Source organism: Bombus pascuorum, chromosome 8 (assembly GCF_905332965.1).
Source record: "Bombus pascuorum chromosome 8, iyBomPasc1.1, whole genome shotgun sequence".
Classification (NCBI taxonomy): domain Eukaryota; kingdom Metazoa; phylum Arthropoda; class Insecta; order Hymenoptera; family Apidae; genus Bombus; species Bombus pascuorum.
The window spans coordinates 14,523,341-14,538,324 of record NC_083495.1 but is presented as its reverse complement, the minus strand read 5'-3'; the positions used below and the strand labels follow the sequence as shown (position 1 = coordinate 14,538,324).

At 36.9% G+C, this 14,984-nt stretch overlaps 1 protein-coding gene across 7 annotated transcripts in view; it reads right to left on the bottom strand.

Annotated features, from left to right (window-relative positions):
• The window catches only part of LOC132909870 (rap guanine nucleotide exchange factor 2-like), a 262,500-nt gene that overhangs the window by 80,719 nt on the left and 166,797 nt on the right, over positions 1–14,984 (bottom strand). For 5 of the 7 annotated variants that reach the window (XM_060965023.1, XM_060965027.1, XM_060965029.1 and 2 more), the window contains exon 2: positions 724–1,412. The exons of the other annotated variants lie outside the window; for them this stretch is intronic. In XM_060965023.1, the coding sequence (XP_060821006.1) occupies positions 724–1,034 (311 nt within the window). In that variant the 5' untranslated portion in view covers positions 1,035–1,412. The remainder of the gene's footprint in view (positions 1–723; positions 1,413–14,984) is intronic. 7 annotated transcript variants of the gene reach the window in all.

The following is a 14,984-nucleotide window of genomic DNA, read 5'->3' as shown; positions in this document are numbered from 1 at the left end:
TCGTTTCTGCTCTGTTACATGGAAATTGCGTTAACATCAACCTGACAAACCGAACAAACACGTACCAAATATCGAATGAGATAACGTAATAACAGATGCTGTTGCGATCGAAAGAATCGAGTGGTGTAGAGTTTGAAGGATCGAATAAAAGATTGATTTATGACTAGATGTATTGTGCGTGGGATTGGATATTTTGTATGGAAAAAATTGGTTGATAATAGGTAATCCATTCTAGGGCGGAAGGGGTGTGCAAGAGTCGGATTTACTGTTCGGATAATGCACGACCAGGTGATTTATGTTGCATCAGTGTTAATTTACGGTTACTGGTTCGGAGAATTAATTACCAACTGTGATTAATTTCTGTTATTCCGTATGGATTGGACGAATTTGCTTATAAACGTAAGGTAATATTACCTTTCAAAAAAATTAGTTCTTTTTATTTCGTCGAACATATATATTTATATAGATACTACGTATCTTTGTATATTTTTCTGTTCTCTGTTTTGATAGTTAAATAATAGTTAAGCTATAAATGATTTCTTCTGAGAAATTTCAAAACCCACTATACGGAGAACCATGGAAAGTTCCTCGGTACGTAATAAACAGAATTACCGAGATATAAAAGATTAATAAGAAAAAAAAGAGAATAAATCATAATAGAATCATAGTATAACAGATATACCATATAAGATACCTATTTCTGATTGAAATTTCCAAACTCACCAGACGGAGAATCGCCTTCGAGGAAAAGCCGGAGGTGGCGGTGGCTGTACTCGATGGCTCCTATCGACGGATTCGCTTCTGAGAGCTTGGACAGCCTTTGGCACGGCCCTGAACGGCTCCTGCGGAGCCTTGGTGATCATACCAGAGGGCAGATTGCCATTTCCGACGGTGTCGTTAAAATTACTCGCGCCTCCGCCAACGCTTCCTCCGCCGTGGAAGCTGTTCCATCTTCTGACAGGACCTCTATTAGCAACATGGTGTCCGCTTCCGGGGCCGCTGGGACCACGTAGTTGGCTCGTGTGCTTGTGCATCCTCTCACTTTCTCTTTTTCCTTCTCTTTCTCAGCCCTCGGTGATCCTCCACGACTCGGACGCCTCCTCCTTCGCCTCCATTCTTTCCGTTTTCTTCTCTTTTTATTATTTTGTCACCCGTCCTCGACGATCTGGACTACATCCTTCAGAACTTCCCTTCGTTGCCAATGTCCCTCTCTTCTCTCCCCTCTTTTTCCCGTCGATCTTTCCTTTCTCTCGGCTTTTTATTTAAATTGGGAAGTCCTGCGACGTGTCTTTTTATTCAAATTGGAAAGTCCACTGATATACGTTACAATCGGAGAATTTTAGTGTTTTATCGAGATGGTTCCGTAGAGCGAGAGCTTTTTCCCAGCGACGATTTGGTAGCTGGAAGTCTGTCTGTCGAAAGGAATTCGAATTTTCCAGTTAGAATGTGTTTGCGTTGGATTCTGTAAATGTTCGTGAACCAGGCTTTCATCGATCAACGTTGGCCAGCTTTCAAGCAAGTTTCTCAGGATTAACGTTGCTGTCTGCAGAAGTTCCGAAGAATACGTTGCATCCTTGGGGGTTCTAAACTTCGCTCCGCGTGTATATTTGATTCGAGTAGAGCAAGGATGTTACAGAATGTAATATAACTAGTAATAAATAGCATCTTTTTGGTATAGCTCAAATATAAACACCGTTAGACATTACATTGTGTAATATTTTCTATCGTTTTCTAAATAACAATAAACATAGATCGTGCTTCAAAATATAAAGCACGAATCCGAAAATTTTGTCATATTTCACGTTCTAAAGCGATGATTGTGAATTAAAGAATCTCAGTTAAGAAATAAAGACACAAATGATACATGTGCGCTAGGAATTCTGCGAATTCCAAGATTCACACGAAGAAATAGGATTCTCAAGAATCCTTAGTGGTTTGTCCCCACCATAATTAGAACCAAAACTAAACAACGCTTCCTATGATTAAGAACGACGACGAAACATCACGATTTCTTTCTCAATTAAAGAGATAAAGGCACAAATCATTTACCTGCGCTAAAAATTACAAGATTCGCATGAAGAGTCCGGATTCTCAAGACTTCTCAGTGGCCGATCTCGATCGTAATTAGACGTTTCCATGAAACTTCCAACTTCGCAACTTCTCTGGCAATTAAAACGATAAAGGCACAAAACGTTTAGCCGCACTAAAAATTGCAAGATTCACTCGTAGAATCTGGATTCTCAAGAATCGTTAGTGGCTTGTCTCGATCTTAATTAAAGGCAAAAGGCAACGAGCTCCGCTTCCGTGTAGCCGTCGCGTAACGGAAGTCATTGTAAACAGAAGAACGGTGCGCAGCTCCGCGGTCGTCGTCGTCATTCAAGAACGTACTATGTACTGTGTACAAAACCGCGTGCCTCGTCGTCTAAAATTCCTCGAACGTGTCTAACACGATTTTATTACGTGACTAATCTGTTTTCACCATGCACCGCGTGTATCGCTAACGCGAGAGAGTAACGGCGCGGCGTCGCGATGTCGTATCCACCGCCTTTCTCCTAACGCCTTATCAATTTCAACCGTTTGCACAGCGTTCTGATAACAAAAGCGGGGGGAGGCGCCCGCCGATAAAATCCGAGACAGTCATAAAGGAATCGAGTGTCGCACGAATAGAGGCGTCGTATCGCCACCAACGATAAGTCCTTTGATCCGTCTTACGATTTCGAGAGCGTCGCCGATAAACGACTCGATGGTTCTGTGATAATGTCACGATTGAATCGGTCGTCGCCGGTTGCCAGGGATATTTACCCTGTTCGTCGATTTTTACCAAAGAGCCGAAGGAATATGGCTGCTCGGCTATGAAACTCGCAAACGATGGAACAGTATTATTGGAAAAACCGTTTTGATACTGGCTGCTACATACTTTATGGAAATAGAGCGAATAGTACTCCACTTGTGGTCTCGTTCCGATCGTGTCGTTTTCGGCTTGGATGAGCTTGGAATTTTCGGACAATTTCCTGGATTTATTCCGCCGTGGTGGAAACATCGCAGTTTTCGAAGAATTCTTTCCGAACTTTGATTGTAATTTTCAGGTTTCGGTGTGCGTGAAATTTTTATTGGAACGTGGATTAATTTTTTACTTCCACGGAGCCATGGGGAATTTTGTGGAATTTTTGGAAAATTCCAATCGTGACTTTTAAGTTTCCATATGGGGAGAAAGAGTGTTAGAAAGTAGATTAATTACGGTTTGTGACAGAATTATTAGAATTCTTCCAACATTTGACATACACCACAAATGAAGAATCGTTACGTTCTAATTAATACGAAAATAAATATTCCGTAATGGTAAACACGTTTCATTTAACGTAATAGCAACTTCATATTTATACCTTTTATATTAACGGTTAATAAAACAGTGAACATGAAGAAGTTTTATCAGAGCAATTACATCTAATGTTTGAACACAAGGGAAAATGATTTTCATTTAATTCCCAACATTAAGATTATTCATTTTATTAGCTCGTATGTAATTCCTAAGCAATTACGTTGAAGCATCGCTGTGAATTAATTATTTTCCTTCCTTATGCTTTCCTGCCTAACTTTTATCTCGATTATATTCAGCAGAATACACATTTCAAAGTTACCAACTTTGTACGATTCTGGATAAATATTGTTACTTCGAATCTAACAATCTTAATAATCTTTCAGAGTTCAGGACAAAAAATTCTCAATGAAAAGAGAACAAAATGGTTGTCCCTGTTACATAATAGAAGATTCGTACAAAAAAGTGTAGGCCGAATAGAAGGTCGAAGCTTTAAGAAACCAGAAACTCTGAGATTTCCCACAACCTGTCCTTCCCCTAATACCCCTTGAATCGAATCCTTTACGTTCTTTCATGGTTTCCGTTCGTACTGCTAACATTGTGGAACTATTCATCGCGCAACAATTTGTCAGAATCGTATGCCCAAAACGATCTGATCTTTCGTAGACGCTTGCCGTTTGCGAAAAATTACAAGCAGATATATTAAAGTTACGTTTGAAATTTAAAAATAAAAATTAATAATATCTCTAACGATATCTGAAAAATTCAAAGGATATTACAAATTAAGATATAATAATATTCTAGAAATATAATGACAGTAAATATATAAAGGATGTATGGAATGTGATCCATAAAATAACGAAACAGAATATGTAGCTTGTTTTTCGAAAAGGTGTCGAGATTTTGTAATCAAGCAGGTTCAAATAAAACTCGGGAAACTTTAAAGGAAACGTTGTATCATGAACATGGCGTCTTTCTATGCTGTAACAACTAGACATCCACCGTTACCTTTTTATGGGAAACCAGCTTATACCGTACGCGTTGAGTAAAAAAATACTAATTCGTATGAAGAACCGCTAAGATTCTCTTACCAGCTTGTATTAAAACATCGTCACAGCTATATTACTCTTGCAACGTAAATTCTGTCAGAGAAAACAAGATTTTATCTCACACTTTCGACTTATACTTTATCACAGACTATTGCCTCCTTTCCCATTCTACCACAAATTATCTTACAGCTAATGTACAGCAATACGCGCTATCGCTATTTTCCATAATTGTATTTTATTTCTTCAGCATCGATTACAGGGATCGTTAGATTATTTTCCACGTTTAATCTAATCGAAACTTTTGTGTGTCACGTTCATACATTTAAGCGATTTATCTTCACAGTATACAACAGTATCTTCGCTCGAGTAAGAATCGTATTTGACATCCTAGAGTATTATTTCCGTTTCGTAAGCATTTGCTCTGGAACGATATATTCACATTATACGTAACATAACGTAAGATACACAATATAAAATAATAGAACAAATCGTGACGTTGAAATTTTTATCCAAGCACATAGCTTTCGGAAAACGACGCACGAATGCTATTTCTCTCTTCTAAAAACCACTTCCATTATTAATGAAACGAATGAAATTAAAACGACCACATATAAAATAATAACATAAAAGATATAACTTAGAAAAAACGAAGCTGGCACCCCGCTGGGGGTAGCCACCCACATGCTATATTTATTTTTATTTTATTTTTTTTTCACCAATAAGATATAACACTTTACCAAATGTCCATAAGGACAAATTGTAAAAAACCAAAATAAAATAAAAAAATATAAAATAATAAAACAAATCCAATTTCCCTATACTTATCGATGCAACTCTTTAAAAAAGAACGCAGTCCTACTATTTCTCCCCTTAGCCTTTCGATTATCAATCGAATGAATCAAATTATAAATCATACCAGTCCCGGCGTTTATCTGTATAACTTAAAAAAAAAGCAAATTTTTAATTAAAAAAGATAAGTTAAAGAGCACATATACGTAAAATAATAAAACGAATCCGTCGAACCATCAACCGGTTAATCCTCTAAAAAACTAAATTATAGCGAATATCTGCGTCGTGATATCACCGTTGATTGGAAAATTCACGAGTCGCTGGAAATAGAAAATTCCATAGAAGCTGCGAACAAGAGAAACTCGGGGGAGGCATTTTTACTTCATCCCCAGTCAATTCGTCGACGTTCGCCCCTGCTGACGTTCCAGTACAAAGGAATTCGCCTTTTCTTTCGTACGTTTCCCCCGCGTCTACGACAAGAGGAAGACGAGCCGCTTCTCGAGCGCGTGCTCAAGAGGTTTTGCAAGCTCGCTGAATTTCTATACACCGGCTCGAGAATCTCTACCTACTCCTACCCTCTTTCTTAAACCTATTCCTCCTCGGGGACCTCTTATGCACTTCACTGTACGCCGTTACTAAGACTTTCCCACGGCCGTGTCCCCCAGGTAATCTCTGTGTCTTTCGGATTTCAAACTGGCCGCAGGCAGTCGAAGCGCGTGGATGCGCGTCTCTGTCCACCGACACATCTCGCGAACAAGCTTTCGCTATTTTTTCCTTGATATTTTAATGTTTCCGGGTGTTTTCAAACAGCTGCGCGTGCTTGGACGCTCGCGGAGAATAATTTAGCGACTAAGGATGTTTGTCAGTTTGATTAGCTGCTAGGTATAATTTATAGAGTTTATTTTAGAATTTTAGGATCTTCATATTTTAGATATTTCGAATCGTAAAATTTTAGAATTTTTAGATATTTCAGATTGCAGAATTTTCAGATATTTCGAAGTTTACGTAAAGCGAAATTTCTCTAAGAAAATAAAAGTCATCGAAGTGTCGTTAATTTTCAAGAAATGATTTTAACAACAGCAATTTGAATTATATTTTAATATAATTTAGTTAGTATAGTATAGCGTAGTTAGTATATTTACTAATCCTATGTCTCCCGTACTCCACTGCATATTTCGCTCGTATTCAGGCTGCGGATGGATTCAAGCATTTAATCCAGTAAGTTTTAGATCCCATTTAAAGGCTAAACAAGCCAAGACAATGAAATAAGGTGAGATGTAAATTCAGCCAAGTGTCAAACGGTAGTAAGTTTCAAGTATCAGCATCTCTCGAGACAAAAGCAGCCAACACCGTGTATGGCAGTTCATTTTAAGGTCAGAAACGTATAACGCCCTTGGAACACAACCGAGAAACTTATTGTGTACAGTGTACACAGTCTTCAATAGGATTCTCGATATTTCTTTAAGGTCTATTGTCTCGATAGTTAAGATATTTACAAAAGGTGTTAAAAAATTTCAAAACGCTAGTTTGAATTCGTATTACTCCTCAAGAAGAATAGAATGTCGCAGGTTCTAAGACTGATAATCTAAAATTAATTGTACTGGAAGTGTAACAATTTTTATGTTGCATTAATAATTGTAAAAAATACTTGTACCAATATTTACACTTTATCCTTCAAGTATCTAAATGGAATAAAAAACCGCAACAAAGACTAAAAAGTGATACAAGTGCAGAATGCGCACGGTTAAAGCCCAATTAAAACTTGTCTCATATAAAAAGAATCAAATGGAACTTATATCTATAATTCTCAACTTTCGCTCTACTTATCGCTATTCAAGTATTCCCGTGGTAATACTTTCTCAAATCAGATATCCATAATTCTGAGGATTTTTCAAAATCTTTCCCATCGTTCTTATTTCTCCCAAGTTTCTCATTATTCCTACTATCGATTAAACTTCCAACCCATTTACTTTCTTCTCTCGTCTTTAACAAACGACCAAGTAACCGAAGTCTACCTAAAATTCCTTCTGCAACTTCCAAAAAGTTCCACGACCATAGTCTTGGAGAAACATAGCCGCGGTTAAATTTCACCAAAACTGGTGCACGGAACTCGAGTCGATCAAAGTGATCGTAAAAAAGTTTTGCAACCCCATGAACGGCCAGTTCTTTTACACGAGTCTCGTTACTAGTCGTTTAAACATTCTAACGCCGGGCTCGAGTGTTTGCGAACGCGTCTGCGCAAACGTGGCTTGAAAAAGTTTCACAAACCGTGGGAGTGACGAGTAGCCATAGTCGTAGAGGTCGTTTCAACCAGGACCAACCTCTAGAAAATTCTCAACTTTTCCAACCCCTACCTAGAGACCGCGTTTTGTCGAGGCACTGCATGAATCGCAGGTGCAAGAATTCCTCTTGGAATTTTCAGGTAAGTCGACGGACTGCGCATCCGTTTCGTCTAGAATTCGTAGAATCCCATCCCTGCTCGATGAATCTTTTAAGAAAGTTTCTTGGGGAATTGCGATACAGGCTGAGTTTCTTAAATAATTCGTGGATCGAGTGGTTTTTGCTCTCGTTCTGGAATTGTGAGATGAATGTGATGCTTTGGAAGGTTTCTAAACTAAACTCTAATTTCATACGTATTTTATAACACTTTACGTTATAAAATTTAGTTAGCATATATCATGGGAGACATGAAATTTTCTTGCTTTCGTTTCTTTTTCTTTAATTTGATTTTATTTACTCTTTGTTGTAAATTTTGTAATGTTTCAATTTGCAAAGTTATCTTTCATAAGAGAGTAAGATGCAACATTATTAACGGTTAATATGGAATGAAGTTTGTCTCGATAAAAATTTATTTTTCCATATAACACGTATCTTGTTTACGAAGTTTTCATTTTTCTCGGTACATCGCAAGTTTTAGCCTAGAATTTCACAGTTTTGGTAGCAATAGAGCAGCGTGGATAGAAATAATGCACGAAGGAATGTGCATTATTTATAAACCGTATTTGAGATATTTGTACAATGTGGAATCAAATATCGGAGAAATCTGGTGTATTGCTTTTCGAATATTGATTGAATTGTTTATACATGTAAACCTGCCCTAGTTTCATTTTTAAATTCTATTTCTGAATTCCTCTCAAACGATGTTCTATAAAATTGTACGTTTTATTCGTCTCTTTAAATTACTAGAAAAGTTCTGTTAGCAAAAGTTTCCAAGTGGAAGGAGAAATTATATATGTATGTACCTGTATTAACTCGAAACTTCGTCGTTAACCGCTTCCACCTACGCAGGTAAACTTTTACAATGAAATTAATACCTTCTTACGAAGTCTTAATAAGTTAAACTCGGTACCAGTAGAAAGACCACGTTTAAGTTTCATGTCGAGTCGTCACGCGATCCAAGTGGGTGTAAAATCATACTTTTTCTTAAATATGTGCTAAACTACGTCACGTTAAATCACCGCATAATAATATACGATTAGACTATACCGGCAATATACGATGAGAAAAATTATTACCCTACTTATCTGGTGTATGTATTATCAATGTGTCACACTTTTAAAAAGAAATTAAGATTTACATAGCGATAGCAGAAAATAATAATCTGTCGTTTCTCACGCGTACGCATTTAATAGATACTAGTTAATAATATCTTATTTCTATATATAGAACATTACACAACGTTAGATCCATCTATCCACAAAATTCGTTTTCGATGAACTTTGCTAGAAAAATAAGCGAGAAAAACTAAAACAATATCGTGGACTTAATCGATAATAAATATTATAGAAAGTACCCTACTTTGGACATTTTATACATTTTCACGTATTATATACGTTCCCTTTTCGAATCTCAAAATTCTCAAAAGGGCATAAACACTGGCAGTTCGACCACGAGTAAAACTAAAACCAACGATGGAACTAAAAACCACAATGCTACGTTGTCCTACCTCTACGATTCCCTTTTGATCAATCGTTCGACGATCGTCTATACCAGAAACCTGTATCTACGCCAGCTTTTTCTACTTTTAACTCATCTATCACACGGTCAACGAGTACGAATGCGTCGTTGTCGCTTATCAGTCCCCTATATGTTGGTTCTATAGCGAGACACAATTACGTTACCGCGCTATAACACCAGCCGAAAGTTTCGCAGGCCCCTCCATCAACTTCCATCACAGGACAAAAGGAATCCTAGTGATAACGAAAAGTTCGTCGCCGTTACGCTTAACAAGTCAGCCGCCGTTTAACAACGAACCAACGAGCGAAACAATTCCTGCTATACGTGAATACGCGCACCAACGATAAGCCGAGACAACCGAGGAAGAAGGAGAATTTCCAGGTAAAGTTACACGAACCGTGTCTTCCGGTGTACAACTAGTTGCTCGATTATTAATTTAATTAATTTTTAATTGTTCCTGCGGGTATAGTTACGTTAGTTCTCTTACTTATCGGTCCTTTGACGTGTAAGTGGACTACTCTTGTTTTTATGGGAATTTCAGCTCGGATCGTCAGCTTGATGAATAGGATCGTTTTGAGCGAGTTTTACCTTGGTGATTAAAGCGAACTGGGAGAGCTGCTGCGAGTTGGTTATTTTAAGGGATAGGTTTTTTTTTATTGAGTATTTTAGTTTGCGGATTTCCAGTTGGGTTCTGGTACGATTTTTGGAATAGAAATTATTAGAATAAAAAGGTCGGCAGAGTTGTTACGAGAGTCTTCCAGTTTGTAGATTTTTGGTCGCATTTTCATAGGATTTTTGGAATTTGTGATAGATTATTAGAATTAGAATTGTAGTATAAATTTAATGTAAATTTTGGAATTTTCTCTAATTTACAAATGCGATGTTTTTGCATTGGCAATGTTAAACAACGTGTAAAAATCTATGAACTTCTATAGAATTTCTATAGTTTCTATTTGTTTCGAAGTATGGGCAGTATATAGGTTATATTAAATTCCAACATTTCATCAATACGACGTCAAATTTATGACAAAGTTTATAGTAGGAATTTATATTAAAATTTTGAAATTCATATTATTTGTTAATAATTTCACGTAGTGAGTACAAACAGGTAGCATTTAACGATCGAAGGCGTTTGGCATACGGGAACAAAATGATTTGAGAATTCAAAGAGCGTTGTAATAAATTGAAACAAAATGATTGAACAAATGAAACGAACAAAACATCATCAGATATTCCGAGCGTTTTCTAACGAATTTTTGCTCCCTTCTCACTAAAAATATTTTGTCTGATTCGTATTAAAATCCGTAAGAGCTAAAATAAATCAATTCCTTTTTATTCGTCTTTAATCTTCTCACCAGCGAAATCTTTCAACAGGTTCTTTCAACATTGATACGATAATCAATATTTAAACTCCTAAAATTTTCACTACTTCTCTCGTAACGAGAGGTGGTTGAATGCTGTCGTAAAGTAATTATTGGCAGGTTATAAAGCGGAATACGTTTAAATAGTCAAACTACAAAATTTCGTAGAGTTCGATCTGTTATATAATCCCTCTCGTTCGTTTCACTTACAAACTTGCTCCGTAAAATTTCGTGACCGAAACAAAGTCACGTGACTACATTGGATTGATCATATTATCGGTGGTTGGTACGTTTTAACGATTTTACTGAAATGCTCAGAATCGCGTTTGTACCGCTAGGTATTAAGAACAGTTCAAGCTTCGAGGCAAAGAGAACCAAAAATAGTTTACTCTTGCAGTTACTTATTATCTATTATTTATTCATTCTACTTGCTATTGTTAATCTTCCAGTGAATGCATACTTTCGACACGAACGTGTTTTATTTTTATGTAAGTAAGTAAGTAATTATTTTTTATTTTAAATAAGTAATTATTCGCGATTTGATTGCATTACTGCAAACACGATAATTATTTGATTCCTACTTCGCGACCAAGAAATACGACCTGGTTACAGTTTTCCTAACCACGCATTTCCTCGTCCGATCTTTTCGTTCCATCTTGCACACTTTAATCTTAACCATACGCTCATACGCTATCCTTGACCTAGTTACTACATTCCAAGAGCCTGTTAGAAGTTTTACCTATTCTAAAACAACTATTTCCGTCAGCCATCCCTGTTGCCAACTGTTTGCCTATTGCATCTTCTAATCTTTGGTATGTCTTCCACCATTTGTATTACTGCAAGCACAATATTTTCTATATTTTATAAATGACTGATGATCGTAACACCCGTTTGTAGCAGATGAAAAGAAACGATGTTCTTTCGAGGTTTATTACTGCAAACACTTAAACATCGAAGGCGCATCATGTCTCTTTGTCTCTGTACATATTTTATACTATCTTAATTATTCGTAATAGAAAATTCCTACTCAATATTCTTCTCTGCAGTAAACGTATTAATTAGAGAACGTAAATCTAAATTAACTAACTAAACACGTCGATAAAATGAGATTTACAACCCGAAAAACGATCGTTATTAAAACGTTTAATTGCTCGCATATAAACGACGTAATAAACGAGTTACGAGCACCGCTCAATTATACTCTGTCTGGATGGATTATGCTTCTATCTGGACACTAGAGAACATCGGCGACATTCGATTCTGCATTCCGTTGAACGTTTCATTGAAGAGTAATGATTCACGCGGCGAAATCGTTCGACGAGAAAGCAATCTGTTTCCCATCGTGGATGAACCGAGAGATAACATCGGCTAGTCACCAGGTGAACCGACCAGATACGAAAAAAGATAACATTTACACGTAGAGAATATATATCTATAACTCGGTCTGGTCAATATTTGATTGGATTCGCGCGACATTTACTTTGTTCCCCGTAAAAATTATCCGGGTTTACGCTTTTCCATACGGTGCTTTCCCAAACTGCTTACGCGTTTTCCACGCGTCACGCCCATACATTCGCAACTTTCTTCTATCTCTGTGTTGATTGCGTCCAACTTTGTTTGCTCCAGCTCCCGTTACGTTTTTTTCTTTTTTTCTTTTTTTCGAGGTAAAAATAACGCGATCGGTCGCCTTTTATTAGGAATTTCGCGCGCAAACGGAATAATATAATTATCCCATGAGTTTTATGCTATTTGGTGAATTTCTCCTACCATTGTTAGCGCACTGTAGCTGTTTATGTATTTATAGAAATTTTAAAGATATTAAAAATGCACGGAAAATAAAATTCGTCATACCGAATATTTAATGTTCAAATATCTAATACGTAAATTTAATTTCGTTTCTTTAGATTCTCTACGCGAAAAGAGCGAGGGCATGCGAGAAAGAATGTAATGCAAAGAGAAAAACGAGTTTTTATGCAAGATATTTCGCAAATAATTATTCAAACCCTCAAAAATGTACATCTATAAAATTTCTATGAAAAATTACAAATTCTCGTTATTTCGACCTAATTAATATTCCTTGTGTTATTTATTACTATTTCTTTAGATTTCTTAACTATGCAATAATTGGACCACTTCATACATCAACTACACGTTTTCAATCATTTCAAGTCGCACTGTTCCCTGCAATCGGCAAGCATCGGATATTTCGCATTCTCTGCGAAGCAGAGCATGACTTTGCTTCTGACTTTATCAGCGATCCGGGACCCATAAAATTGCTAATGGCACTTGTTATCTTTTTCGCCATGTAGAACCGTCGTAATATCGGCGATAACGTACCGATGGCGATCATCGTCCGGATCCCGACTTATAATACCTCTACACGACGCTAGTCTGGAGTTTCCCCACAGAAATGAATGTTCCGTTACCTCGGTAATTACCCTTTCACGATACAGCTTGGTATTATGCAACGATGTAACAGGCAAATGATAAGAACGCAGCTTCCTCACCGAGGAAACGAGAAAAACCTATATCGAGTGGACCTTGAAAGTTCGAGCCGCTTCAGCCTTGAGAGTTTTGTATCCATTTCCAACCACTGTGCACCGTTATAAGGGATAAAAGTTGAATAAATATCCAATAACGTTTTATACGTCGTAAGTTTCGATTTGATGATTTCTTTAGTGGATATTGGAATTTATATTGGCAACAAGATTATTGAATTTGATGTTTGTAACTTCTAAAAGGCCATATGAATTCTTCTTTTATGGATATTTAGATTTATAAACTGGCGAAAGCTTTGATCTTGGACGAATTTCTTTGGAGCGAGCTTGAAGTGAATTCTCTAGTGAAATTTCGGAAATCTGTTTAATACTTTTTCTGTTGCTTTTATAAAAAGTTGAACAAACATCTAGATTAAATTTTACATCTATTAACATTTTATTTAATTGTCTGTGTAATCTGTATCGCGTGAAATCAGGAAATTTGATCGATGATAAATTTATAAATTGAGAAAAAGTTTCGAGAAGAAGAGAATTTCGAAGGAATTTCTTTGATTAAAATTTTGAAATTTGTTTTTCGCGTTTGAGAAATAAAAGTTTCTAAAATATATTTTCAACGTTTCTACGTCTCTTTATTTCTGAAAACTTGTTCAATTTGCTTTCCGCAGTTCCTATGGACGGATATAGAGATTTCATTCCCCGATAACAATCTACAAAATAATTTCCCCGATTCGTCCTCAATTTCACGAACGTTGGTTTCGTTTATTGGCTCATTTCGTCGATTTTAATAAGTGCAGGCAAATTGGATTTTAAGGACGTGAAAAATCAGTAGGTGCAACCTACGCGAATAATATCGAGCACGATATTAAATCTGATACATCGACGAAACAATTTTTTAAAGAGATGGATAAAGAGACAGCGAGAGTCGAGATGCTACATCGATGAATGGAAAACCGCTCGGACGATTTCGAACAAAAATACATTGCCTTCGAGTCCGATCGCAATTTCTTTTCATCTTTGTTAGAAGCATCGAAAAAAAAACGAGTTCATTTGGATGCCCCACACAAAATATGTTATAAACAGAGGATTCTTTCAAATAGACTTTCATTATCCTAATGCCTCATTCTAACGACCGTACCAAGAAAATCAATAAGAACACCATTGTGCTCCTACTTACGCAAACAGTTACGTAAATCCATGCAACAAACTCATTACTTGTTTCTTCCGTGACTTTTAATTTATTATACTAAGCCGAGCTTATCAGAAGATACCATAAAACGAAAATGATATGAATTCATTTATGCATTCAACGAGCAGGAAGCCTTTAATAAACGAGCAGGCATATAAGATTACTCGGTCAATTATCTTAGAAACGAAATAATCAAATTTTCATAGCAATTAACACAAGCTTAAAGAAGTTGAAAGAGAACCTTATCGAACCTTGAAGCACGTTGCTTCATTGAATATTACTAAAAACACGAGAACTTTCTATGGTACGTACTTCTCGAGGAGAATGCACCAACAAACACTCGATCTTCTAAGTGGAGCGTAAAATAGTCGTAGTCGAAATTGTTTTGCGAGAAACAATCGGCCAACAACTGGTACAGTCGTTAACGATGCTACGACGTTGCTGGCAGTTAACTATTCTTACAATGAAATGACAAAGAAGCCGCGAAGGTCGAAGAAAATTGTGAACCTAGTCACTGTGACAAGAAGACCAGTCGTCAAACTAATAAACGAAAGAGTAAGAAGAAGAAGCTAGAACAGCGGATAGACGGAAAAAAGGCCAATCAAGAGAGAATCCTTGCCGTGCAAGGACAACAAACCCCAGTTATTGTTGCTTCCTGTCCTAATCCCAACGATCCTGCGACTTTCTCTCGCAGGTTCTGCTAACGAGCGTCATTCCCATAAGCTTTTGCCTCGGTGTTCTTTTATCTATCCACCTCTGGCCGAAAGACAAACTCGCAGAATCTCTGTTTTTCGATCCTCGTATTGTTTTCGAGGATCTTAGGGTGCG